This window comes from Lygodium microphyllum, chromosome 3 (assembly GCF_053477565.2).
Source record: "Lygodium microphyllum isolate KBCC chromosome 3, Lygodium_microphyllum_v1.1.10, whole genome shotgun sequence".
In the NCBI taxonomy this organism is placed as follows: domain Eukaryota; kingdom Viridiplantae; phylum Streptophyta; class Polypodiopsida; order Schizaeales; family Lygodiaceae; genus Lygodium; species Lygodium microphyllum.
The window spans coordinates 127,138,284-127,165,906 of NC_141137.1; the positions used below are offsets into that span (position 1 = coordinate 127,138,284).

The following is a 27,623-nucleotide window of genomic DNA, read 5'->3' on the forward strand; positions in this document are numbered from 1 at the left end:
CCGTAAGGAATGAATGAGAGAGCTGTCTATAAATAGACAGAGTCAGTCTAGGATGGCGCCTCTTTTTGGGGCTGCAAACCCTAAACGCAAACTGCGGGTGAAGGATTTCTCAACAGGAATAGAGTATCATCCCTTCTAGAAGGCAATCCCTATTAGAACACAACACATTTTCTTGTTTTTTTGTAGGTTATTTGAATGATATACATGGTGGACTGCTATGATTTGCAAGATTAGATGGAGAACGTGTTCAAAGAGACCGTGAGGACTGCATAAATAGATGATTGAGATGGTGAAGAGTGATGTTTCAAGCACCTTGACTGTGAGGATTGTTGCAAGTCCACTGAGATCGGGAGAATCGGTGTAGAGACCATGATCATGTAGACCAGGAGGATGGATACAAAGATCACAGAGATTGTGACAAGGATTAAGATGCAAGATGTGATCAACTATTCCATCCACCATCCCTTTATCGCTCCCATCTTTCTTCATCATTTGCATCTTTTATTTCATGGATGGCCATCAAGGCATAGCTCCGGTCCTTCCCTAACTCCCGGTGAAAGTTAAGCTTGATAGGTTAAATTGGGTCCTATGATCATGCAAGATTGAGTGTATTCTGGATACTTTTGATTTTTAGGACCTTTGTCACTCCCCCATACTCCACATTCTTGAGTGGATTTGATGACTGGATCTATACTGGATTTGGTAGCTTTATGGGGCCATCTCAAATCTTGAGCAAGGTTGTTTTTTTTTCAAAATAGGTAGTTTATTAATTACGAAAAAAGTACAAGATTACATGATTGGAAGATGTTGGATGGCTCTAGGTTATCATGCATAGACTCAACTCTCTTCTACAAGCAACATGAGAAAGGAGGAGTACAACAATTAGGGCAAATAATTGAAGAGACTACTCGATGCCAAGGTACTAAATCCTTTGTAGACAAAGTGTTAGCATGCTAAATAAGATCAAGTTGCCATTGAAGAAACCCTTTAAGCTTGGCAACATAATTCTGAATACCTAAGGCAGCATTAAAAAGGAATGCATTGCGCGGCGTGACCCGAATATGCCAAAAGCCCTAGAATCTAAGAAAGTGAAATATAATCTTCACATGAGGTTGTAGTGAACCATGATGTTTAGGCTTATTGAAAACCCAATCAAAAGGACGCATCTTGGTGCCCACCACAACATGCCAAATGTAAAAAAGGAGAAGCCAAAATTTCCAGGCAAAAGGACAAGAGAAATTGGTGGACGGGAAGACTCCATTGCAATAGTACAGAAGAAACAGTACCCATTGGAAATACCTTGGTGGCAAATAGCCAAATCAAGGGGAAGACCACCCACCAACATGTGCCAAATGAATACCTTGCATTTGAACAACGTCTTGTTATGCCATCCTTCCATCATTGTTAGCTTCCACTAGGCTTTAGACTTGCACAGTCCCCAAAGCGCATTAGCTTTAATGGACAACCATGAATGATCTTTGATCATGAGGTGGTAAATCTGATTAATTGAGGAAGGTTCGAGACTCAAGTGGCCTGCAATGTTGTTTCTCTCATCAGCTGCCATGATTCTGTACTTGTTCACATTCTTCACATTTTCTATGCCTTAGAGGTCTATACTTGGTTGTGTTTTCTTTACTAGGTCAAGACCTTCGCCCACACAATCTCTCTCAAGATGAATTTGCAAGAGTTGGTTGCAAATTTCCTGACTGTTAAGGATCACATCACAAAGATGGAGGAGATACATGATAAGCTTGGATCCCTAGGTAAAAATGGTGCTTTGGAAGACCTAGCTTTGACTTTGTTATTACATCTTGGGTCTTTGAAATGAGGAAGGAGGTGGGAAGGGGATAAGGCAGTGGCCTTTCCTGCCAATGCAGCATCAAGGGGGTTGTAGCAGCAGCATGAAGGGGAGGTCTTTTGGGGGTAGGGGCATGGGCAGACAAGAGGTGCCAGGAAGGGAGCTGGTTGCATATGCTGGGCAGGTGGTGAGGTAGACAGGGGAGCAATGACACACACAGCATTTCTATCTGGAACTTCAGAGAATATATATTCTTAGAGTGGCCATTCATGAATCTATTCCTGCAGTTGATGAGATATTATCAAGCGTTACACTCTTGCTTTCTGAAGATAATTATGGCTTGGAGTAAGCCAGTCACAAATGGTTTGAGCCTTCAGGAGTATGTGCCCTCATGTTGTACCTGTTCCTCATCTGACATTATGTTTGGCTTGATTAGAGTCTTGGAAAACATGACTTTCCATTTATTGAAACAAGCTTTATGTTTTGCATATTAGTCATAGTGTGGATTGCCTATTGACTTCTGGTGGTGTTGATACAAATGTTCTTTTATTGTTTTGTCTCAACAGTTGGCTTTGTTAGAATTCACAGCTTATAGTTGCAGTTTTCAGTAATAGAATACTGTCTGATTCAACTATTTGCTCTCACAGGCTTTTAAATGCTTATTTGCAGAATTACAATTGCATATATTTCAATCTGACCTTGGCAAAAGTTATAACAATTCTGCGGAGCATCACAGACTTGGTCTATGTTTTTCACATGCTTTTACAAGTAAGCTGCATTTAATTCCAGATCTGACTGCGTTTGTTTGTTTGAATGCTTGGGACTAAATTTATAACAGTTTCTAGTTTACATAATTGTGCTTTTGTTCCTAGCATTTATAGTTGACATAAATTCTTTTCTAAAGCTGGCATTTGGAATTATGTATTTTTCACAAAGAATGTACTTGAAAACAGGTGCCAAAGGGTAGAAGGCTTCTAGAATTGAAGCAAAATGATTGTGCATAATTGGAGCTAAAGAGTGATGAAGGGTGGCTTGCAGTAGAGGAAGGGTCATTTGCAAACTCTACATCCAACAACTCTTTAAACCTTGGGATGGGTAATCTAATGCCATGGATATATGTAGATCTATCTCTTAGAAAACAGTTCATGGCCTCTGCTACAAATGAAACAAAAGTAGAGGTGCAGGGAGGCATCTCTTTCTCACCAACCTCTGTATGCTACAGCTGTCATCTATAGAACTGCCAATAAGAACTTGGCTATGGGCAAAGGAATAAAGAGCCACTATGCCTCTGACCCACTGCTGTGGAAAAGCCATCCTCAACACGGTGCCATCAAGAAACTACCAATTAACTCTATGGTAAGCCTCCTCAAAATCATGAAGTAGCACACTAAGGTCCTACCTCTTGGGTCGTGCAAGAGCTGTGGATTCCTAGAAGGTAAAAATATTGTCCAGGATCATGGATTCTATGCTCTTGAACAAGACTTGTTTGGATAGGATGGATGAATTTTGGCGTAAGAAGAGAGAGAGATTGATCGCTTTTGTTGACCCCGTCGACGCCACAAAGCGCGAGAGAGAGCGAGAGAGAGAGTATGCCATTCCAAGCAAAGTGATAGGTCTCGATTGAGTAATCTCCAATCTGTCTTTGTTGCCTTTCAAGATGAGGTGAATCGATCCTTTACCACTCTAGCATATATCTTGATGCCATGATCTTTTGAAATGCTGCAAGAAGTCCTATGTTCTCTGGCAGATCCCTGGATGCCATGATATTTTGAAATGCTGCAAGAAGTCCTATGTTGACCAAGTCCTCGTAGCCTTCTACACCAAGAAACAACCGCCCAAGTGTTGATATTGCAAGGGTATTGGTCACACTGTTGACAAATGCTACAAGAACAAAGACAAGCACCATGTAATACCTTATTTGATAGTGACCCTAATGAGCCACCTACTACTTCTGAGAAGGCTCTTAATGTATCTATTAAGTCATTGTCTCTTGGCAATGATGAACCCTATCAATATGCATTTTGGATTAAATCATTAATAAATAAGGTAAGTGTATTGGAATTAGACACTGACCATGCAAATGCATGTGTTGAGACCTTTCCAAACACATCTGTTTGCTGTATGGGGTACTCTACTCGGGTTTTTATTAAAAAAGATTTGTACTTTCCTTTTGTGATTCTATTAGGAGTTCCTTTTTTTTCGGGGGGGGGGGGGGGGGGGGGGTGTGTCAGAGTGCAGCGGTGCGGAAGCGCAGGACTGAGAGAGAGAGAACGCAGAGAGAGAAGAGAGAGAGAGAGATGGTAGCGAAGGTCGGGGAGAGAGAGCGTGCGATGGCGGGGAGACAGACGGCGACCCTTCTGCTGCCGCGAACTGCCTCGCCGGTTGCTGCGTCTTGACCTATTGGCCCGTCTCCTGTTCGGCCCGTCGCGGGACCTGCTGCCAGACCTGCACGTCGTCCTCGCCTGCTAGCCTGTGCGTTGATCTACTGGCCCGTCTGACCCGTTCGGCCCGTCGCGGGACCTGCCACCACTCCTGCACATCGACCTCGCCTGCTCACCCTATCCGCCCTTGCCTGCTCGCCCTGTCCACCATCGCCTTGCCAGACCTCTTCGCCTTTGCCTGTCTGACGCAGCCCTCGCCTGCCAGCCGCCGCCATCGCCTCTCAGACGCAGCCCACGCCTATCAGCCGCCACGCTCGTCTGTCAGCCGCCGCCCTTGCCTGTCAGACGCCGCTCCCGCCAGTTAGTCGCTGTTGTGCTCGCCCTAGACCTGCGCACGGAGACAGAGCCGCCTTACCTTTACACAGCCACAGAGAGAGAGAGAGCGAGTGACAACTGCCCGCGTGCCTGAAGACCCACCCGCCTGTATTTGTCCGTGGCCACCTGCTCTGCCTGTGCCTGTCTGCTCGCCTGACGCCTGCCGTCTAAAGCCTGTGGTCACAGAGCACAGGCTTAGCCGTAGCCTGCTCCTACTTGCTTCTTCACAGAGAAGACAGCAGTATGGCTGGCCTGGATATGGATTTTCTCGACCAGACAGTGGCAGCCCTTGGCCCTGATTTCGATGCAGAGGAGCCGGAGGATATGGTGCCATGCAGGGAGGAGCTGCCTCCGGGTTCTGAACTGCCGCCTGCCGGCAAACGCTCCAAGCATACTTCTGATGAGCCAATGGGTCCTCAGGAACGTTCCTATGCGCAAGTTGCCTCTGATCCTGTGGTTTCGCAGGAAATTGACTGGGAGCATTTGCTGGACTTTGCCAATACTCTACTTGGCGATTATGTCCAGCATAATAATGAATCTTTTTCTGATGCGGGAACGGATGATGTGCTGGAAGCCACGGTGGACCCCAAATCAGTCTTGCGGTCCTTCTCGGTGTTTTATGACCGTGCAGTTATACTTTTCTTCACTGGCAGGATCCCAGTGCTTTCGCATATTCGCCAGTGGATGCACCATTTATTGCAAGGGGAGTGTGTTGAGAAGATCTTCCTTGGACCTTGCGGCTTTTATGAGGTGCTGTTGAAATCGGAAACGCATCGATCTCTGAGCTCCTGTCCAAGTTGCCACTATTCTTTGATCGCCGCTTGGTCCATGTTGTACCATGGCGCCCCATGGCCGACTTCCAGCGTCTGCTTCAACGCGAATGCCCGGTGTGGGTGGAAGTGGAAAATTGCCCGGCGGTCTATTGGCCAATGTTGAAGGATGCGATGGTGGTTGTGGGAACAGTGCTGGTTCCCCCAAGCCTCAGGGCGATGAACCGAAACCGTTTATGCATGTTATGGGACACGGTCAGGAAAAGGCCCGCGTGGCTTCGCCTCAATTGTTCAGGCATGCATCCTTTGCATTTTCGCCTGAAATGGGGCAACTTTGCGGGACACTGCTTTTCATGTGGCAAATTGGGGCATTTCATGGCCGAATGCCCTGACAGGCAACCGTCTTCGGAGGATGCGCAGGTTGTGCTGCCCAAGGATGACATGGTGCTTGATGCCCCGCCCCAGGAGGCCCTTCAGTCACCTCATGTCATGGATAAAGGCAAACAACAGGTCCTAGGTTTGGATTCCCGTAGCACTGATTGGATTGAGGCACGTCACAAAAAAGGTAAAAAGTTGGATGCAGGCCTGGCGGCTCCTGGGTCTAATGCTTCCCAGGATTCCGTGCGCACGTATACGCGCAGGAAAGAAATGGTCACTTCACAGCAGGCTGCGCGTACTATGGCCCCGTCTGCCCCCCGTAATCAATCTCCAAGGAAAGTCTATACCGATGGCCCCAAAGGCCCACCTGCTAAGCTGGCGTTTGATACAAAAGGTAATGTGATCACACCCTGGGATCGGTGTTATCCCCGCCCCACTCCCAAGGCAGTGGATTTCCCTTCTACCTCTAAAGCAGGTCACCAGAATTCGTTTGCAATTTTGACTGATTTTCTGGACGAGGGTGTCCTGGATGCTCTCGCGGAAAGGGTGAAATCGAGGCAACAGGCGCCTCGTTCCTGACTTCCTTTTTTGAAGATATATGAAGATAGCCACGTGGAATGTGCGAGGCATTTGCTCTCGCCATAAGCAACATGCCATGTGGACTGTCTTGCATGAGAACCAGTGGGATGTATTGTGTGCAGTTGAGCACAAAAGTCATGGTGAAGCAGGAAAAGTTGTGGATTGTCATGGATTCCGTCTGTTTTATGCAGGGACCCATGCTACGCACTATTCGGGCGTGCTGATGATTGTCCATGAGAAATACCAGCCTGTCCTTGTTAAAAATGATGTGCAGGGCCGCTTTCTGGTAATCAAAGTCTTATTTGAAGGAGAGATTTTATGGTTGTTGGGCCTCTATGCTCCGAATGATCCCGCATCCCGACGGGATCTTTGGTCCACTTTGCAGGGCTCCATGTCACTTGGCCGAAGGGGGTTTTTGATGGGAGATTTCAATATGTGTGTTGACTCTTCTCAGTCCACTTCAGGGCATTCGGTAATGGATACGCCGGAAAGTAGGGTGTGGAATTCCTTTGCTTTGCACGTACTTAAGCAAGATCTTTGGTCGTGGCTTCACCCTTCTTTTTCAAGGTTCACTTTTCATTCCGCACAATATGCTACTACTTGGTCGCGGCTGGACAGAATGTATACCATGCAGGGGGATGATTTTCTTCCCGAGATGCTGGAAATGAAGGTCTTGCAGCAATATGCGTTGTCGGACCATTTCCCCCTCCAGCTTGAGATGCGGGCACAATCTATTGCACCTTTTATGCAGTTGCTGGATAGGCTCCCTCTACGTTTCAACTCCTCTTATTTGAAGCATTCAATTTTTCAGGGTTATATGCAGCAATTGATTGAGAGGTTCTTATTGGACTTCGCCTTTGAGGGCTTGCCTTCATTTGCACGGTTGCTCTCTAATGTGCAGCGGGTTGCATGGCAGTATGGGATCCATCATGCCTCGCTTTGTCGCCGACGTCGACATGCAGCAGAGGACTTACTGGCTTTGGTCCGTTCCTTGCTCCTGGATTCCGCAGATGATGATTTTCTGCTGTCACTGGAGAGGCGTTTGGCCCATCTTATTCAAGTGTTTCAGTTGAAATCTTATCAGCAGGCCAAGCTGCATAACTTGACTGACACATTGCAAGATAGTGCCTGCCAGTCTCATAAGTTCTTTCGCGCCTTGCATGCGTCTCCGGGTCGCGAAAATATGACCAGACTCCAGGATTCGGAAGGTTGCATGGTCACTGATCCGCAGACCATTGTCAATATGTGCAGAAATTATTTTATGGAACTTCTTGGTTCTTCTCCCTCACCTTCTAGCCAGGTTACGCATGCCCGCTCGGTCTTCTATCATCTGGTCAGCCAGCAGGTTCCATTTGATATGCAAGCCACTTTGGAGGCGGATATTTGTGAGGAGGAGGTTATGGATGTTTTGTTGCACCTCCCTAAGGATAAAAGTCCTGGCTGGGATGGTCTCACTAATGAATTCTTTCAGAACTCGGCCACGCAGTTGGTGAAGCCATTGGTGGTCATGTTTCAGCAGGTTTGGGAAACAGGGGTCATGCCCTCCTCGTGGAAAGAAGGCCTTATCAAACTGATTCCAAAGGTCCCTTCGCCGTCAAAGCTGCAACACTGGAGACCAATCTCTTTGATGGGCTCGATGTATAAAATCTACTCCAAAGTCTTGGCGAATCGGCTTCACAAGCACCTTCCAGCTATTGTGCATCCTCTCCAATATGGTTTCATTAAGGGCCACAACATTCTGCATAACATCGTAAATGTGCAAATGGCTATTGACTATGCGCGGCACTCCGGTCAGGAAGTGGTATTGATTCAATTGGACTTGGAAAAGGCGTTTGATTATGTGGACTGGTCTTTCATTGCAGATCTCATGTCTGCTATGGGCTTTGGTACCCGGATGTCCCGATTGATCTACACCATTAGTGCTGCGGCTTCCTCCAGAGTTATGCTCAATGGTGGGGTTACAGAGCCATTTGTCCTTGCACGCTCGCTTTGACAGGGTTGTCCTTTGAGTCCTCTCTTCTTTGCCCTGGCGACTCACCCGGTCCTTTCGATGTTATCCTCCATGGCGGCTTCTGCTCAGCTGGCAGGGTTATCTCTTCCTTTGGGGCAGCACTTCATTAGCCAATCTTTGGCTGATGACACCTTTATGATTTTGCAGGCGGATAGAGACAACATTCGAAAGGCATTAGATGTTTGGACGCTCTTTGGTCAGGCCTCTGGTCTTCGCATCAATGCCTTTAAGTCAGCCATTCTCAGTTGCACGGAGCCTGATTTACAGTCATTAGGCTGGCAAGGCCAGGTGATTTCCCGTGGCTCCATTGTTAGGCATCTTGGATACCTATTGGGGGTGGATGTACGGCCAAAGGACCTGCTAGAGTGGATTTCACAAAAACTGGCGGCGAAGTTTATGTATTGGAAGTCGCAAGCGTGGCCATTCCATGTCTGCCTCAAAGTGGCTCAGACAATTATGCTACCAATGCTAACGTATTTCCTGCCATTGTTGCCATGGACGCCTACTACTTTGAAGGCTCTCACTCATCCCATTCGTTTCATGCTATGGAAGAAGGATTCACTGCAGGCAGGCATTTCGTGGATTTCCTGGTCACATACATGTACCCCTAAGCGCATGGGTGGTGGAGCTATTTTGGATGCAGAAACTCATATGCTAGCTCTCCGTTGGTCCCTTTTTCGTGCCATGTGTGTGGATCATCACTCGTGGACCATCATAGCCCGTTATTTTCTTGAGGACAGCGGGCTCCGCCATGGTAACACACGGCTTCGGGCCTCCTGGTGGCATGTCCTTAATGCTGACTCTCGATTTTCCAGTCCCTCTTCCTCTTTCTTACTGCACTTGGTCGGCTCTTGGAAAGTGGTGCTCCAAAAGGCCCGTTGGCACCCAGTAGGGGACCGCTTGCAGACTAACTCCTTTCAGCTGGAATTGTTGGCAGTATCGAGATTGCTTTCATGGGAAGATAAACATCAGCTCCGCCCGAGATTTAACCGCATGGCCCGTTTAGGTGTGACGTCGGTTGCGGATGCTACCCTTGCCACTCGCAATGTCCTCGTATCGTTTCGGACTGCTAGGAGACTTTTCAAGATCCCGCGCGGATACCGTGATTTATGGGGAAAGCTTTCGTCGGAGCTTCAGGGTAGGCAACCCTTTCTTGCCCTGGCTGTGGATCGCCCTTGGCAGGACTGGGACCTTGTAGGCCGGTTGAGTCTGGAAAAGGCCTCTACTAATTAGGTGTATCATCTTCTCATTCAAGATCACCAATGGCTGGCTAAGAAAGCTAATACTGTTTGGGGACTGTGGAAATCGCTGTCATGGTGGCAGACAACGCTGATGGAGGGCTGGCTGAATAAGGCACCTTTCAAATGCAAGGTCTTTCTTTGGCGGGTAATGATTGGTGGTCTTCCTCTTGCCTCGGCCCTTGCCAAGCGTCGAATCTCGCATGGCAATTGTTTCTTCTGCACCACTACGGCGGAATCGGCTCGACATCGTTTTCTTTCTTGCTCGCTGGCCAAGAACATCTGGTCACTCTTGTCGCAAATTTGGCGCGCTGTGGTGGGGTCCTCACTAACTCCTTTCGACTGGGTTTTTGTGCGCCCGAAGTATCCCACACCGCCACAGTTGCATATGAAGATCTTATTTCACTTTTTCAGATACTGGGGATGCTGGCACATTTGGACCACGCGCAATGCTTTTCTCTTTGATTCGGCCTCTAATGTACCGAGACATATTGCCAGGCTTAAAGGGCTCTTGCATTGGCAGCTAGATCTCATCCGACACTCCGACTTGCTCCCTCGGGAGGATTTGCATCCTTGGCATATGGCAATTGCCTCTGGGTCGTTGCCATGATTGGTGTAACCTTTTTAGTGCATTACTACGAGGATTTCCCACACGTTGGCCTAGGGCCCTCGTGTCTCTTGTAAGCAGAGAGAGAGAGAGAGAGACAGAGAGAACCTCTTCACATGATGGCTTAGTGTCATCGTGTATCTTGTAATCAAGCAATCTTGTATTTTTTTTGTAATTAATACAATTACCTTTTACGAAAAAGAAAAGAAAAAGAAAGAGACAGTGGAAGATGAAGATTTGCTGTATAAAGTGTGCTGAATACAAAGATATGCAGATATATACACGGGCGCAGTGCGCTGGACTGCGTGTCTCCACCTCGATGATGCAACCTGCTGTTCACCTTGAAGTCCGCTGCAGTCTGCACTGTCTCCTGTCTGAAATCTGCGAACAGAGACGGAATCTGCGCGTGCCACCAGTCTGTAATCTGCGAGCAGAGAAGTGTAGGAGACTGCTGAAGTCCTCGGCTATTTATAGCCAGAAAATAGGGCGAAAATCAGGGCAGGTCTGTAGCCGATTGGACTGTAGGCAGTCGGACTGCCACGTGGCAGTCCGACTGTACAGTATGGACTGTGCAGTCCCGGTCAGGCACTGATCTCTAACACCCCCTCTCAGAGCCTGGGCGGGGCAGAAGCCTGAGGGATCTGGAATGTCTCCGAAGTAGAGCCTGGGGAAGTGCCTTCGTAAACAAATCTGCAAGATTGTCCTCCGCTTTGTTGTACTCCACATTGATGGTCTCATCCAGAAGCTTCTCTCTGATGAAGTGGTACTGGATCTCTATGTGCTTCGTCCGGGCATGAAAAACAGGATTCCGTGCCAAGGCAATGCAACTCTCATTGTCACATTGCAGCAAAATAGGACGAGTCTGGGGGCAGCCAAGCTCCTCCAATAATCTCCAAAGCCACATAGCCTCACATGTGGTGGAAGACGCGGCCTGATACTCCGCCTCAGTAGACGAAAGGGCTACCGTGGGCTGCTTCTTGCTACTCCATGAGATAACACTTGCACCCAAGGTAAAACAGTAACCTGTAGTAGACCGCCTGTGGTCCACATCACCGGCCCAATCCGAGTTGCTCCAACCTGCAAGTACAAGATCTGAACCATCTGTCCCTGCGGGATAATGAATCCCTAAATCAGACGTCCCCCTCAAATACCGAAGTATCCTCTGAGCAGCCTGCCAATGCACCGTCTGAGGTTCACTCATAAACCCTGCCAAGAGCCCAACAGCAAAACATAGATCAACACGAGTGTTGAGGAGCCAAATCAAGGATCCAATCAACTGACGATAGCGGGAAGCATCCGCCATAGGAGAAGCTGAATGGGAAGTGGCCTTCCAGTTCGGATCCATAGGAGTAGAAAGGGGCCGACAATCCTCCATCGCAAAAGAAACCAAGAGCTCCTGTACATATCTCTGCTGAGAGATAAAGATCCCCCTCTGAGACTGATAAATCTCATGGCCCAAAAAGAAATGGAGTAGACCCAAGTCCGTCATCTCGAACGTCCGATGTAAAGCTGACTTCGTCTCTCGGACCTGCTGTGCATGATCACCTGTGACAATCAAATCAATCTCAAGGATGTCTCATGCTCAAGAAGCATCGAGGTCATATGTGTAAAACTGATAGGAGTTGATGATGTCTGCGCCCGCAAAGCATTGGCCACTCCATCAAACTCCGGGGGGAGCTTGTAGAGGACCGTCCCGACGAGATGCGCCTCGGGAAGAGCAGATTGCATGTGCCGAAGCTGGTCCTGTACCTGCGTAACACGAAGAAGAAAAGACTGAATAGTATCTTTTACCCTCGAACAAGCTGTCCACGTGACGCCCTTCGAAGATAATCATAGTTGAGGTGACCAAACCGAGCATGCCATAACTCTGACTGTGTTTGAGAGGTAAGAAGAAGAGTAGAGAGGGCGGTGGAAGACTTCAATTTATAGATGCCATTCTCCTCATATCCGGATGATAGAACCTTCCTTGACCCACGATCAAGGACTCGCACCGAGTTACTGCCAAACTCCACCAAAAGTCCAAGGGAGAAAATCTTATGAACTGACAGGAGATGATACCCTAAACCTGGTACATGCAAGACCTCTGAGGTATGGGTACCACCACGTCCATCTGGAATAAGCTGCATCTTACCCTGTCCTGCAATAGACACGGAAGAGCTATCTTCAATGAGAATCTGCCTACGCGAGGGTCGCAACTGGGCAACACCATCTGATGAAGGAGTCATGTGCCGGGAGGCACCACTATCAATGATCCACTCTCGAGTCTGGGGAGCCGTCATCGCAGCATCAGAAGCATTCGGTGAAGAGTCCTCAATGACAGCTAGATGAAGAAATGCAGCTGATGAGGGTGCAGCCACTGCTCTAGAATCCTTTGTGTCCTTCTTGTTGATGTCCTTCTTGTCTTTGTCAGGGCAATCCTTCTTCCAATGGTCAGTCTTTCCACAAATATGACATGTGGATTCTTTGTTCTTGTCCTTGTCCTTGTCCTTCTTTGACTTGTTATCCCCCTTCTTCTTCTTTTGGTCCTTCCCCTTCTTCTGAGAGGCTTGACCTGTCAGCGCCTCCGACTTGGAAGCATTCTGTCCCTTGAGCTGTTCCTCTTGGTCCAAGACCATAGGAACCAACTCTTCCCAACGAAGAGTAGACTCTCGCCCCGAAGCAATAAGGGCAGAGTAGAATGTACCGAATCGTGGCGGCAACTGGGACAAGAGTGTGATCGCCATGTCTTGGGAGGAAATCGGCTTCCCCTCATTCTGAACCTGCATCTGAAGTTGTCTTAGCTTGTTGATGTGCTCCCGTAGCGAAGAAGACTTATTTACGGACAAGGTCCGCATCTGAACCTCCAAAGAAACCCGCTTCATAAGGGTCATCCGGTTGTACATCTGATCAAGCTCCAGCCATATCTCCCGAGCCACCTTCAAGATGTGAGCTATCACGGCTGTAGTACAAGATAGAAAAAGAAAGGAACGAATCTTGGCATTCAGTTTGTCCCAGTGAGACTGAGCCTTGGCCAACTCTGCACGAGCCTCGGAAGAGAGTTTGGACTCATCTCTTATCGAGGGCCGGTCGATCTCCTCCTGTACAAGCTCCGCCAAATCATAGGATTCAAGGATGGCCAACATCATGACGCGCCAGATGCGGTAGTTGTCGCCATCGAGCTTCTGATCTGCGGGAAGAGCCGGTAAGACAGGCACCTTCTGGTTCATAATCGCCTGGAACTCCAAGTCAATCTCTGTAGACATCTTCACCTGTAATGCCTTCACAAACGCAAAAGCAGCCCCCTTTGACTGTGAAAACTCAGCCTGCTAAGGCTCTTCCGTGTCCTGAAACTTCTTCACTCGCCGGAGGCAATGAAAAAGCAAAACCTGCACTTGAAAGCTGAAAACTCAAACTTCCTCCTCGTCAAACAGCAGTAAACAGCAGCAAATCCACCACCTGGACTCCTTTCCTGCGCACCCACGCTAGCTTCAGCCTTGTTCCGAGGCGCAGCCCTCCTGCCCGCCCTCAAAAGCTGAAAATGCAACCTTGTGTTGCGATAGAAACTCCTCTTCAGGTTGGTTCTGCGCTCAGTCAGCCCTTCAACACTGCTCTGATACCATGTCAGAGTGCAGCGGTGCGGAAGCGTAGGACTGAGAGAGAGAGAATGCAGAGAGAGAAGAGAAAGAAAGAGACAGTGGAAGATGAAGATCTGCTGTATAAAGTGTGCTGAATACAAAGATATGCAGATATATACACGGGCGCAGTGCGCTGGACTGCATGTCTCCACCTCGACGATGCAACCTGCTGTTCACCTCGAAGTCCGCTGCAGTCTGCACTGTCTCCTATCTGAAATCTGCGAATAGAGACGGAATCTGTGCGTGCCACCAGTCTGTAATGTGCGAGCAGAGAAGTGTAGGAGACTGCTGAAGTCCTCGGCTATTTATAGCCAGAAAACAGGGCGAAAATCAGGGCAGGTCGGACTGCCACATGGCAATCCGACTGTACAGTCCGACTGGACTGTGCAGTCCCGGTTAGGCACTGATCTCTAACAAGGGGGGGGGGGGAGGAGGTTTTATAACCACTGTATGCATTACCTCTGAGTTTGATCCCGAAAGCCATACCCATTTATCTAGCCTCTGGTCATGTGCTCAATGCCTCTAAGCCATGCACACACACCTCTGAACCATGTCTCACTTAGGGTCCTTGAGCTTCTCGGTAAACCATGTCATCCCCACGTTGCACCTCTCTCACTTATGTATTTCCTTTTTGAGAATCATTGTATGGGACTAGACACTGCCTCTTTGACGTAAGACCTTCCATTTTTCATTTCTATATGTATTTTGTGTCATGGGTTCAGCCACCCATGACCTGAAGGGGGGTTTGTTTGTTTTATGAATGCCCCCATGTGTGAACGCACCTTAGGTGTGTAAGTGTGTGTAAATGCCTTTTACACTTCCTAGCATTTAATAAGGGTCAAAGGTTTGGGGGAAACCCTAGGCCTATTTAATGAGGCCCTAACCATTGTACTTTCATCAACATCTATCACATCAATCTATTCAGCTTGTTGTGTACTTGCAAGAATTCTCTCTGTCTCTCTCTCTCATGGAGCTGCATTCACCTTAGCGCTCTCTCTCTCTCTCTCTCTTTTTTTTTCGTAAAAGGTAATTGTATTAATTACAGAAAAAAGGTACAAGTTTACATGATTACAAGATACAGGAGGGCTCTAAGCCAACGTGTGTAAAATCCCAGTACTAAGCCACAAAAAAGTTACACAAGTCATGGCAAAGACCCAGAGGAAATTGCCATATGCCAGGGAAGCAAGTCCTCCGGGGGAGCAAGTCCGAGTGCCGAATGAGATCTATCTGCCAAAGCAAGAGACCTTTAAGCCGGGCAATGTGTCTCGGTACATTAGAGGCCGAATCAAAAAGAAAGGCATTCCGAATGGTCCAATTGTGCCAGCATCCCCAGTATCTGAAAAAGTGGAATAAGATCTTCATATGCAACTGTGGCGGTGTGGGGTATTTTGGCCGTACGAAAACCCAATCGAAAGGGGTTAGAGAGGATCCCACCATTGCACGCCAAACCTGTGACAAGAGCGACCAGATCTTCTTGGCGAGCGGGCAAGAAATAAATCGATGTTGGGCCAATTCCACAGTAGTGGTACAGAAGAAACAATTGCCGTTTGAGATTCGACGCTTGGAAAGGGCCGAGGCAAGAGGAAGACCACCAATCATCACCTGCCAAAGAAAGACCTTACATTTGAAAGGTGTCTTATTCAACCAGCCCTCCATCACAGTTGCCTTCCACCATGATTGAGATTTCCGCAATCCCTATACAGTATTAGCTTTAACACCCAGCCATTGATGATCTTTAATCAGAAGATGATATACCTGATTAGCAGAGGCCTTTTCCAGACTAAACCGGCCTGCAAGATCCCAGTCCTGCCAAGGACGATCCACAGCAAGGTCAGAAAAGGGTTGCCTGCCCCGAAGCACTAACAAAAGCTGTGCCCATAAATCATGGTATCCATGCAGGATTCTGAAAAGTCTCCTGGCAGTACGAAACGATGCAAAGACATTACGACTGGCAAGGGTGGCATCCGCAATTGAAGTCACACCCAAACGGGCCATGCGGTTAAATTTTGGTTTGAGCTCATGTTTGTCTTCCCATGAAAGTAATCTCGAGACTGCCAACAATTCCAATTGAAAGGAGTTAGTATGCAAGCGGTCCTCCGCTGGATGCCAACGCGCCTTTTGGAGCACCACTTTCCAGGAGCCGACCAAATGCAGTAACAGAGAGGAGGAGGGACTGGAAAACCGAGAGTCTGCATTAAGGACATGCCACCAGGAGCCCCGAAGTTGTGTATTACCATGCCGAAGCCCGTTGTCCTCAAGAAAATAACGGGCTATAATGGTCCACGGGTGATGATCCACGCACATAGCGCGAAAAAGAGACCAACGAAGAGCTAGCATATGAGTTTCAGCATCCAAAATAGCTCCACCACCCAGGCGTTTGGGGGTACATGTATGTGTCCACGAAATCCATGAAATACCTGCGTGCAATGAATCCTTATTCCATAACATGAAACGAATGGGGCGAGTGAGAGCCTTCAAAGTAGTAGGAGTCCACGGCAGCAATGGCAAGAAATATGTGAGCATTGGCAGTATAATTGTCTGGGCCACTTTGAGGCGGACATGGAAGGGCCACGCTTGCGACTTCCAATACATAAACTTAGTTGCCAATTTCTGTGAAATCCACTCCAGTAGTTGCTTTGGCCGCACATCAACACCCAACAAGTACCCAAGATGCCTGACAATGGAGCCACGGGGAACAACTTGACCCTGCCAGCCCAATGACTGTAAATTAGACTCCGTGCAACTGAGAATGGCTGATTTGAAGGCATTGATGCGAAGACCCGAAGCATGACCAAAGAGCGTCCAAACATCTAATGCCTTGCGAATGTTGTCCTTGTCTGCACGCAAAATCATGAAGCTATCATCAGCCAAAGATTCGCTAATGAAGTGCTGTCCCAAAGGAAGAGACAATCCGGCCAGCTGAGCAGAAGCTGCCATTGAAGATAATATTGAAAGAACCGGGTGGGTTGCCAAGGCAAAGAAGAGAGGACTCAAAGGGCAACCCTGTCTCACCGAGCGTGTAAGGACAAATGGCTCTGTAACCCCGCCATTGAGCATAACGTGCGAAGAAGCCGCAGCACTAATGGTGTAGATCAATCGGGACATTCGAGTACCAAAACCCATAGCAGACATAAGTTCTGCAATGAAAGACCAGTCTAAATAGTCAAAAGCCTTCTCCAGATCCAATTGAATCAATACCACTTCCTGACTAGAGTGCCTTGCATAGTCAATGCCCATTTGCACATTTAAAATATTATGCAGAATGTTGCGGCCCTTAATAAAACCATATTGAAGAGGATGCACAATAGCTAGAAGGTGCTTGTAGAGGCGATTCGCCAGCACTTGAGAAAAGAGTTTATACATCGAGCCCATCAAAGAAATTGGTCTCCACTGTTGCAACATTGACGGCGAAGGAACCTTTGGAAGCAGTTTGATAAGGCCTTCTTTCCAAGAGGAAGGCATGACCCCTGTTTGCCAAACCTGCTGAAACATAGCCGCCAATGGATTCACCAGTTGGGTAGCTGAGCTCTCAAAGAATTCATTGGTGAGACCATCCCAGCTAGGGCTCTTATCCTTCGGCAGGTGTAACAAAACATCCATAACCTTCTCCTCACAAATATCTGCCTCCAAAGTAGCTTGCATATCAAATGGAACCTGATGGCGGACCAGATCATAGAAGACTGAACGTGCATGCGTGACCTGGTCAGAAGGCGGCGGAGAAGAACCAAGAAGATCCAGAAAATAGTTCCTGCACATATTGACAATGGCGTGCGGATCAGTGACCATGCGACCTTCTGAATCCTGGAGTCTGGTCATATTTTCGCGCGTAGGAGAAGCATGCAAGGCGCGAAAGAACTTATGAGTCTGACAAGCACTATCTTGCAAATTGTCAGTCAAATTGTGCAATTTGGCCTGCTGATAGGATTTCAACTGAAATTCTTTAATAAGATCTGCTAAACGCTGCGCCAGGGACAACAGAAATTCATCATCTAGGGTGTCCACCAATAGCGAACAAACCAAAGCCAGTAAGTCCGCTGCATGTCGGCGCCGCCGACAAAGAGAGGCATGATGGATCCCATATTGGCGAGCAACCCGTTGCACATTAGAGAGCAGTCGTTCAAAAGAAACTGTGTCCTCAGAGGCAAAGTCCAATAAAAATCTCTCAATCAATTGCTGCATATAGCCCTGAAAGATTGAATGCTTCAAATAAGACGAGTTGAAACGTAAAGGGAGACTATCCAGCAACTGCAGAAAAGGTGCAATGGGTTGTGCCAGTATCTCAAGCTGGAGAGGGACAAGGCATATTGTTGCAAGACTTGCATTTCCAGCATCTCAGGAAGAAAATCATCATCCTGCATAATGTACTTTCGGTCCAACCGCGACCATGTAGATGCATACTGTGCGGAATGGAAAGTAAACCCTGCAGATGAAGGCTGTAACCAAGACCATAGATCTTGCTTAAGTGCCGCAAGAGCAAAGGCATTCCACGCCCGACTTTCCGGAGCATCCATCACCGAATGCCCTGAGGTGGACTGTGAAGAGTCAACACACATATTGAAATTCCCCATCAAGAAACCCCTTCTGCCAAGTGACATGGAGCTCTACAAAGTCTTCCAAAGATCCCGGTGAGATAAAGGGTCATTCGGAGCATAGAGGCCCAGCAACCATAAGATCTCCCCTTCAAATAAAATTTCAATTACCACAAAGCGGCCTTGTACATCATTTTTAATAAGAACAGGCTGATATTTCTCATGGACAATCATAAGCACACCAGAATAATGCACAGCGTGTGTCCCTGCATAAAACAAGCGATACCCATGGCAATCTACAACTTTTTCTGCTTCACCGTGACTCTTGTGCTCCACTGCATACAAGACATCCCACTGATTCTCATGCAAGACAGTCCACATGGCATGTTGCTTATGGCGAGAACAAATGCCTCGCACATTCCACGTGGCTATCTTCATATATGTGTAAAAGAAAATCAGGAACGAGGCACCACTTGCCTCGATTTAACCTTGTCTGCCAGAATGTCAAGGACACCGTCATCCAGAAAATCAGCTAACACTGCAAAAGAATTCTGCCAGTCCGCTTTAGAGGTAGATGGGATATCCACTGTCTTGGGGATGGCACGGGGATAACGACGATCCTAGGGTGTAATCACATTGCCTCTAGAATCAAATGCCAACTTAGCAGGTGGGCCCTTGGGACTGTCTGTATATGCTTTCCTCATAGACTGATTACGGGGAGCAGAAGGAACCATAGTACGCGCAGCATGCTGTGAAGAGAACATTTCTTTCCTGTGCATATACGTGCGCATGGAATCCTGTGACACAGTAGGCCCAGAATCCGATAGGCCATCATCCAACTTTTTACCTTTTTTTGGACGTGCTTCTCTCCAGTCATTGCTACGGGAATCCAAACCCAAAACCTGTTGTTTACCTTTATCCAAAACACAGGTTGGCTGGGGTTTCTCCTATGATGGAGCATCAAGCACCATGTCATCCATGAGCGGCACAACATGCACATTCTCTAAAGACGATTGCCTCTCTGGGCATTCGGCCATAAAGTGCCCCAATTTACCACACGAAAAGCAGTGTCCTGCAAAGTTGCCCCATTTCAAGCGAAAATGCAAAGGATGCATGCCAGAGCAATTAAGGCGCAGCCACGCAGGCCTTTTCCTGGCAGTGTCCCATAACATACACAAACGATTTCTATTCATTGCCCTTAGGCTTGGGGGGGACCAGTACCGTTCCCACAACGGCCATGGCATCCTTTAACAATGGCCAATAGACAGCCGGGCAAGTTTCCACCTCAACCCACACCGGGCATTCACGTTGAAGCAGGCGCTGAAAGTCTGCCATAGGGCGCCATGGCACAACATGAACCAAACGGCGATCGAAGAACAAAGGTAGTTTGGACAGGAGCTCAGCCCGATGCTTCTCAGATTTCAGCAGCATCTCATAAAAGCCTGGAGGCCCAACAAAAATCTCCTCAACACACTCCCCTTCTAGTAAATGGTGCAGCCACTGGCGAATATGGGAAAGCACTGGGATCCTACCAGTGAAGAAGAGTATAACTGCACGGTCATAAAACACGGAAAAAGAGCGCAGGATAGTTTTTGGATCCACCGTTGCCTCCAGAACCTCTTTAGTTCCCGCGTTAGAAAAAGCTTCATGGTTATGCTAGACATAGTCACCAAGCAACGTATTGGCAAACTCCAGCAAATGCTCCCAGTCAATCTCCTGCGAGTGCACAGAATCAGAGGCCACCTGAGCATAAGAACGATCCTGATGACCGATTGTCTCTTCGGGCGTATGCTTGGAGCGTTTGCCCGCAGGTTGAAAGTCAGGAGCAGGAGGCATCTCCTCTGTGCAAGGAACCATATCCTCCGGTTCCTCCGTATCAGAATCCAGACCAAGGGCGGCCACCATTTGGTCAATAAAAGCCATATCCGGGCCAGCCATGCTTCTCTCTGAGCTGAGGCGGGACTACGACAAAGGTGAAGGAGCAGGTCTGGAACTGAGCGTCTCTCTCTCTCTCTCTCTCTCTCGCTGTCTCTCTCTCTCGCTCGCTCTGCAGGTCCGGCAGACCTGCAAAATCAGGGAACCACCCGGCTGCAGCAATAGGACTGCAACGGGGCTCCTGTGGAGAACAGGACACACGCGTGCAGATGAACCCTTGACGAACAGGGCGTGTGAAGGCAGGCGAGTAGCTGCGGGCGCAGATCCCGGTGACTGATGGCCACCGCAGACGACTCAATGGCAGCAAAAGACAGGGACGAAGCAGACCTGTTTCGGCTTGCTCTGCGACCACAGGCTTCAGACGGTAGGCATCAGGCGAGCAGGCAGGCACAGGCGGAGCAGGCAGCCACAAACGAATACAGGCGGGTCTTCAGGCGTCGTCAAACGCGCAGGCAGTCATCAGGCGGGTGGGTCTTCAGGCGCGCAGGCAGTCGTCAGGCAGTCGTGAGGCGCGCAAGTAGTCTTCAGGCGTCAGTGTCGCTTTCTCTCTCTCTCTCTTTGTTTGTCTATCTCTCTCTCATATTGTTGAACCCAACACATGGGAGTTTGGTAGTAGGTACATGGCTTGGTTATGGTAGGATCTTAGTGACATGTGCAAGATGTGAAGAGTTAGAGGAGACTCAAAGGCACTATCTATGGGGTTGTGTGAGAGCTTAGGAGTTGTGGAGGAGGGTGTTTAGATGGTCTTTTATGACATGACAAAGACTATACTAGTGGCTTGGGGGGTAGTCACTTGGGTCTAGGACACAAGCCCAACATGTGGATATGAGGAGTTTTTTAGTGGAGCCATTCTTTTCTCATCATTGGCCAGCATTCAAGCAAGATGCCCCCTCTATTTTACTCAGAAGCACAGTGGACTCATGGACACTATCATAAATGGGAGGTGATTGCTATTATCATTGCTCGATTCATTTGGACTATGAGATGTAACCATGCTATTGAACTTTAGGATATTTCCACTGCAAAGATTCTCTCTAGGATTTGGATAGTGATCATCCATACTTTCTGTGAAAGATGGTAGACACTGCAGGGTGATTTTGAGGAGATGAGGAGGAGGGATGCTTTCATGCAGACATGGGGTTCTTGCACATTCTTTCACATAGCGCCTCATATGGTCCAGGCCATATCTCACCGTATTGGTTGTTCACACAACCATTGCACTTACAATGTATTCAGTTGCTCTTTAGAGGGTCCCTTGCTATGCATTTTTGACCCAAGGGGGATTTTCTTTGGGGTGTCATAGTACAATTTTCTTTTGTCTGAAAAAGAAAACCAGGCAGGTTCATGGATGGATTTACATGCAATAATGCCTGCACTTCGTTAAAAACAGCACTCTGTCGTGAGGGCTAGGAGGATCAGATAGCATTTGTCACAGGAAGGCTGGAAGGAGGTAGGTGGTGTTGGCTATTCAGCCCAGCATTGGTGAGCAGTTCAGCAAACCCTTTGTATCCTTATAGAGACACAGCTTTTCAGATGTCTCTTTGGACACTCTTAGACACTCAAAAGAACTCAGTAGGTCATTCCAAAAATAAGATCATGTCTAGTAACCCAAATTTTCCAGAGTATCAAAGCTATGATGTTAGTCCAAGGTTTCTGCTGTTCTCAATCTTCCACAATGTTCTCTTGCATTCTATGGCCACAACAATGATTGACAGGCAGTGCATTCATTCAGCAACTTGATATCTCGACAAGCTAGGCTCCTCATTTGGCTGTTGGAATTTTCCAGATACATATACATTTTTCTTCGTGTGTTATGTACTACTGTGCTTTCTGCAAAAAGCATATATGTATCTTCTCCAGAGAAAAGAATGATTCTAGTAATAAATTCTCTTAGGAGAAATTATCCAATGAGGGTTTATCAATATAGGTTGGATTTAAATAAGTGAGATTAACAAAAAATTTGGAATTGACTAGTTGTGGACAAAGATAATTGTGCTTTCAATGCACTGGCAGATGTGATGGTGAATCGAGTATAAAACTTGCACAAGGGGAGGGCCTGATTGCAGTTGAAAATGCTGGCAGTTCTCTGTTTACAATGCACACTTCTTAACAGATTTATTCTCAGAATATGCATCATTTTTCAGGACTTCTAAAATTTTGTACTTCCTGTCTTCTTTATGATTATTTAGCTCCTCCAATGCTTAAAGATTGGATTTTGCCTGTTGCATGCAGGCTAGCTAGTCTGAATACTGTATTCTAATGTGCTAAATGGTGTTGGTTTCGCAGTTTCGACTTGCATATATAGGACCGCATGTTGGATCTGGCACACTTGAAGATAATCCTAAAAGGATTGCATGGCATTATCTAAATGGATGGTTTTTTATAGATCTGATAGTGGTGCTTCCACTGCCTCAGGTACTTTCGAATTGTGATGCAAGCAATTTCACTGGTTTTGTATCAATGTTAGGTTGAGCTCAAACAGAATGATACTTTAGATGAGCTCCTTGTATTGATTATGTTGTTTAGTAAGCTCTTTATTTTTCCAAACAACACCATGTATTTAGTTATTCTCTCTTCTTGTGGGTGTCTGGTTGTTCTTGAAGCATTTGGGTGTGTAATCAAGTTCTTCTATGTTTGTACTTTTACTTGATGTAAGATTAACATGTATAGGTTTCTGGGCCTGATTGTGTGCACACTTACTGAAGTAGGGAAGATGCAAGGCATGCAACAAGATAGCAGGAAAAACTGCAGTTTTGAAATGATTATGCATACTTCTGAGGTTAGGACTTTCAATGTGTGATGGGAAAAATCTAAACAGAACTTCACTAGTGCTAATTAGAGTGCTGAGTAGGAGTGAGTGATGAGGAAAGGTCCACTGCTGTCTTGGGTGTTCCTTGATGAGCATGAGCATGTGCATAAAACTCCCAGCATATCACTTCCCCTGTTTGAATGGCCAGGTGACTGGGTTGGCTGACTGGTCTGATCGATATTGTATTGAGGATGTTATTGTATTGTATAGGCTATGCACGCTGATGGATGGCTGACCGGTCCTGCTACTGTGGCCTACATAATGACACTGCTAAATTTCACAGCCACAATTTCATCAAGATGTCTACTGGGGATCTGCAGGCAGCAAACAATCGTGATGTTTTTCTTCCAAGCTCATTTGATGAAGCAAACCCTTCATGGAATTTATATTACCAACCCTTCTTTTCAAGTGGCTGGCATATTGTCTGTTGAGAGATTTTATCCAGCTCCATATTTGGGGTTTTTTGGGGATTTTCATGTCTCCTTTTATGGTCTCTGCTTTAGGACCCTACCCTCACCATTGATGCTTATCCAGAAGCTAAATGATTGCTGTTTGTGGGAGTGTTGTAGTTTGAGCTTGCAGTTCTTGTGACGACGACTTTTCAGCTGATTGTATTTGCTGCTGCAAGATTATGCACTTACTGAACATCCTTGTGGCAGCAATCTGCTGCAACTTTGCAGTCTACAGCCTGCCCCCTCTGTACAGATCATTGTGTCTCATGATCTCTCTAGCCTGTTCAAGGTCAACTACACACAATCCAAGGCAGAGGACCGCTATGTTTTTGTATCAGCCAGCAGGTAGTATTTTTTCAGTTTGGTTCTCTGTTCATTGCATGGGTGTCTCTCTTGTCTACACGGTTTCTCTAAGCCAACCTTTATCCTGCAGTTTTCCCTCATTTTTAAGGCTTTTTACTGCCATCCAGCAGTTCTCTGGCACAGATAGTCTGCCTGTTTATTCTCAGCATCAGACTGACAATGAAAACTATTCAAATTTAAATTGATTTGTCAATGCCCACCTGAAGATGCACCAAAATTGGGACATGATCAAAGATAAAGTCCCCCAAAGTGGGAGATGCAGCTCAAGCAGCTCTAGCTGCCCTCATTACCATCATTTCAGTGATAAGTCTTGGATTCAGCATGTAGTTACACAATTTCCCAATCTATTTGGACTTATGTTGCCAGGATGGATAAGATGAAATAATCTTTGTTGTTACCAATTGGAGGAATAGCTTGTGCATTTTACTGTTGAAGGGCCTAACTTAGTTAATCAAGCGCAGAAGCTTATTGCTTTGCTAGATCAACTTTATACACACAAAAACTTCCAGATTCTTTAAATGCTCTCAAAACCAGTGTTGATGTCCAAGACAATCTTCCCACCCTTGCCAAGTTTTCCATTATGTTGTAGGAGGAGATTGTTGCCCATATCCCTTTGAAAAATGAACATGCCCTTGTGTCATTGAGAGGCTTAGTAGCAAAGGATGATTTCAACAAGGATGATGACAACCCCCACCTAAAGAAGGGGAACCTGTCAATATGGCTGTTGTAATAAGGCAGCTAGGCTTTAGAAATGGTGAATAATCTTTCAGACAAGATCATTGCTAGTGGACAGAATGAGATACTTCTTTGGAGCATCCCTATCTTTGCATCAATCATGACAATGTCAGAGATAAATTTCCAATACTTGCCCATAGAAAGAGTGTATAATACCAGGCCCATGTAGAATCTACTTGTTGATGATTGGGTGGCTGATAGTGGTGCTACCTGCCATACGTGCAAGCACCATTGTTACTTGGCACCATGACTTTGCAAATGGCAAGATCATGCATGGGAACAAGAAGCATATTGCAGTATCTTCTTGGCAAAGCCAGCATTCTAGTGTTAGAAATGCTCAATGCCCCACTTTTGTAAGGTGCCACCAATGTCCATGGTGCTCAAAGTTGTTAAGGCCCCCATTATGATGAAAAACTATGTGTGAGCTTGGTGGTCCTGACTTGTATGTTTGATGAGGTCTATGTGATTGGATAGTCAAACAGTGATATATGTGGATCTATCCTTTGAGTTAGATGGAGAAATCATATCGTAGCAACTTATGGCACATTGCGTTGAGTTGCAAAGTGTGGGGGCTATTGGGGACTGCTATTTGTTGGCTAATTGATAGCATAGCATAACCAAGCATAAACCATGGCTAAAACATCAATGGCAACATAACATATACTGTTATTCATGGAACCAGATGTAAACCATTGAAAACCAAGCATAAACTGATCATAAACTAATCACTTGTTGATCTGAGAAATGATCACAAACTGCTGCAAATATAACCCCAAACCGATCACAAACTCATTGCAAAAACTAACCAACAGTCAATGCAAAAAGTGACACAAAACTGATCCCAAAAGTTACCATAAATAGTTCTTAAGCTAATCAAAAACTGAGCTGAAACTGATTAGAAGTTTTGTGCATACATCTCATAGTGCACATGAGTATGACAGCTGAAACTGAGCTCGGGTGAAACTCATACTCATGTGCATACATCTCACAGTGACTAGTACACTAAGTAGTGACCTCATGGCAAACATACTGTCAGTGTAGTACCTTGGATGCATGTTGAATACATCTGAGATCCACTACATACGAGAGCTGTCCATAATTGGATGAGTGGAAGTGCTACCTCCCCCTTGAGCATCAAGCAATACTTCGAACCCTTGCTCTATTGAACTTGATGGAGCTCTACTGAACCCGATGGAGCCTGGGCTCTAACTGAAAGGCATCTAGGTAAAGTTGCAATAGTTGAGGATGGTTTGCCAAGTCATTCTTTTTCATCCATTTGGCATCCATTAGTGAATAATTCTGAAATTTCACCAAGTATCTCTTGGAAACCTTATCTTTGATCTTTCTTTCCTTATGTGCTAAAATTTGCTCGGGTACCAAAATCTCATCTAGCTCCTCAACCTCATGTTGAATTTCAACAGACATTCTCTGGCACATCGCCGTGAAAAGACCTCAACAAACTGACATGAAAGGCATTGTGTATCAGCCAATGTGGAGGTAATTTTAGCCAATATACCACATCGCTGATCTTCTCCAACACTTAGAAGGAGGGCCTATCTGGAATAGGCAAGGGCTACAACAAACCCGAAATCTTTTGCCTATCATGCTTTACCTTCTGGCATACGATGCATGTCTTAACAAACTGTTCTATGTTATGCCTCAAAGATGGCCAATAAAAGAAATACTCCATTGCCTTGACCGTGGCATCAATACCTCTGTGTCCTGATATGGAGGAGCATGACTTTCAGCGATAACTCTAGGCCTTAACTGCTTTGTGACACACAATTGTCCATGCATCATCAGAAATCCATCTCTTAGCACAAAGTGTTCATGCCTTTGGCCATTGCAAAGTTGATCATAAACAAAGTTTGAATCAACAACATATTGCTCTTTCATGGCATCCAACTTAGTGTGATAAACCATGCTGATGGCTAAAATTTGTAGCTCATGTGACAGTGCATCAACAAAGTCCGAATCAACAACATGTTGCTCTTTCATGGCATCCAAGTCAGTGTGATAAACCATGCTGACGGCTAAAATTTTTGGCTCATGTGAAAGTGCATCAGCTACAACATTCTTTTTACCATCAATATGTACAATTTGAAAATGAAACATAGAGAGAATATTTGTACATATCAAATGCTTCTCTAGCAACTTTGTCTGTGTCAGAAAGAACCTCAAAGTTTGATGGTTTTTTTGCACTGTAAAAGCAGCCCCCAACAAATAATGTGTCCTTGTGAACAGTGCATGAATTACAACCAAGAGCTCATTCTCATAGACCTGCAAATTTTTTTTTGCACCCTAGAGAATTTAGCTCTCATAAGCCACAGCTCGGTCGTTCTACATAAGAATAGCCCCAATGCTGTTACCACATGCATTACATTGAACTATGAATGACTTCCTTAGATTGGGCAATACAAGCACAAGATTTGAAGTCATCTTTTCCTTCAAATTTTCAAATGCTGAAATTTCCATTGCAGTCCATTTAAATGATACATCCTTCTTTTGCAAGGCATGCAATGGAGATGCAATTTCAACAAACCTGCATACATAATTCCTATGCATAGTTGCACGGAGTTTTGGAAAGGCGCAATAGAAACGCGTTTTGGAGTTGCAAAATGGAGATTTGGCCCGAAGCCGAAATGGCGAAACGAGGAAACAGATTTTACATCAATTTCTAGGAATATTTTAATATTACACATATATACAAGGGTAATACCATTTGTATGTTGAACATCTACACCAAACCACTTAATTCCTCAACAATTTAGAGTATATATGTAGCTTTAGAAGAGATTCGACGAGTATACATGATTTTACCAAAGATTTAAGATAGTAAGATTGCAAAATCGTAATCCATGAGTTTAAAAAACTTTCAAGATCAAGATTTAGAAGTTAGAACCTAATATAAAAGATTGGAGTATGCCATGGCCCATGAATGATGATGACATTTGTCAAGATTGAAGACTCAATAGTGAATAGTCATAGAATCATATTATGTCATATAGACTCAAAAAATAGGGTACTTGGTAAATAGTGCATAAGAAAT

General features: G+C 46.2%; 1 protein-coding gene across 3 annotated transcripts in view; it reads left to right on the forward strand.

Moving 5' to 3' along the window:
• Nucleotides 1–27,623, forward strand: part of LOC148038872 (putative cyclic nucleotide-gated ion channel 20, chloroplastic) — a 207,409-nt gene that overhangs the window by 48,142 nt on the left and 131,644 nt on the right. For all 3 annotated transcript variants that reach the window (XM_087674759.1, XM_087674758.1, XM_087674760.1), the window contains exons 3-4: nt 2,468–2,566; nt 22,502–22,630. In XM_087674759.1, the coding sequence (XP_087530885.1) occupies nt 2,468–2,566; nt 22,502–22,630 (228 nt within the window). The remainder of the gene's footprint in view (nt 1–2,467; nt 2,567–22,501; nt 22,631–27,623) is intronic.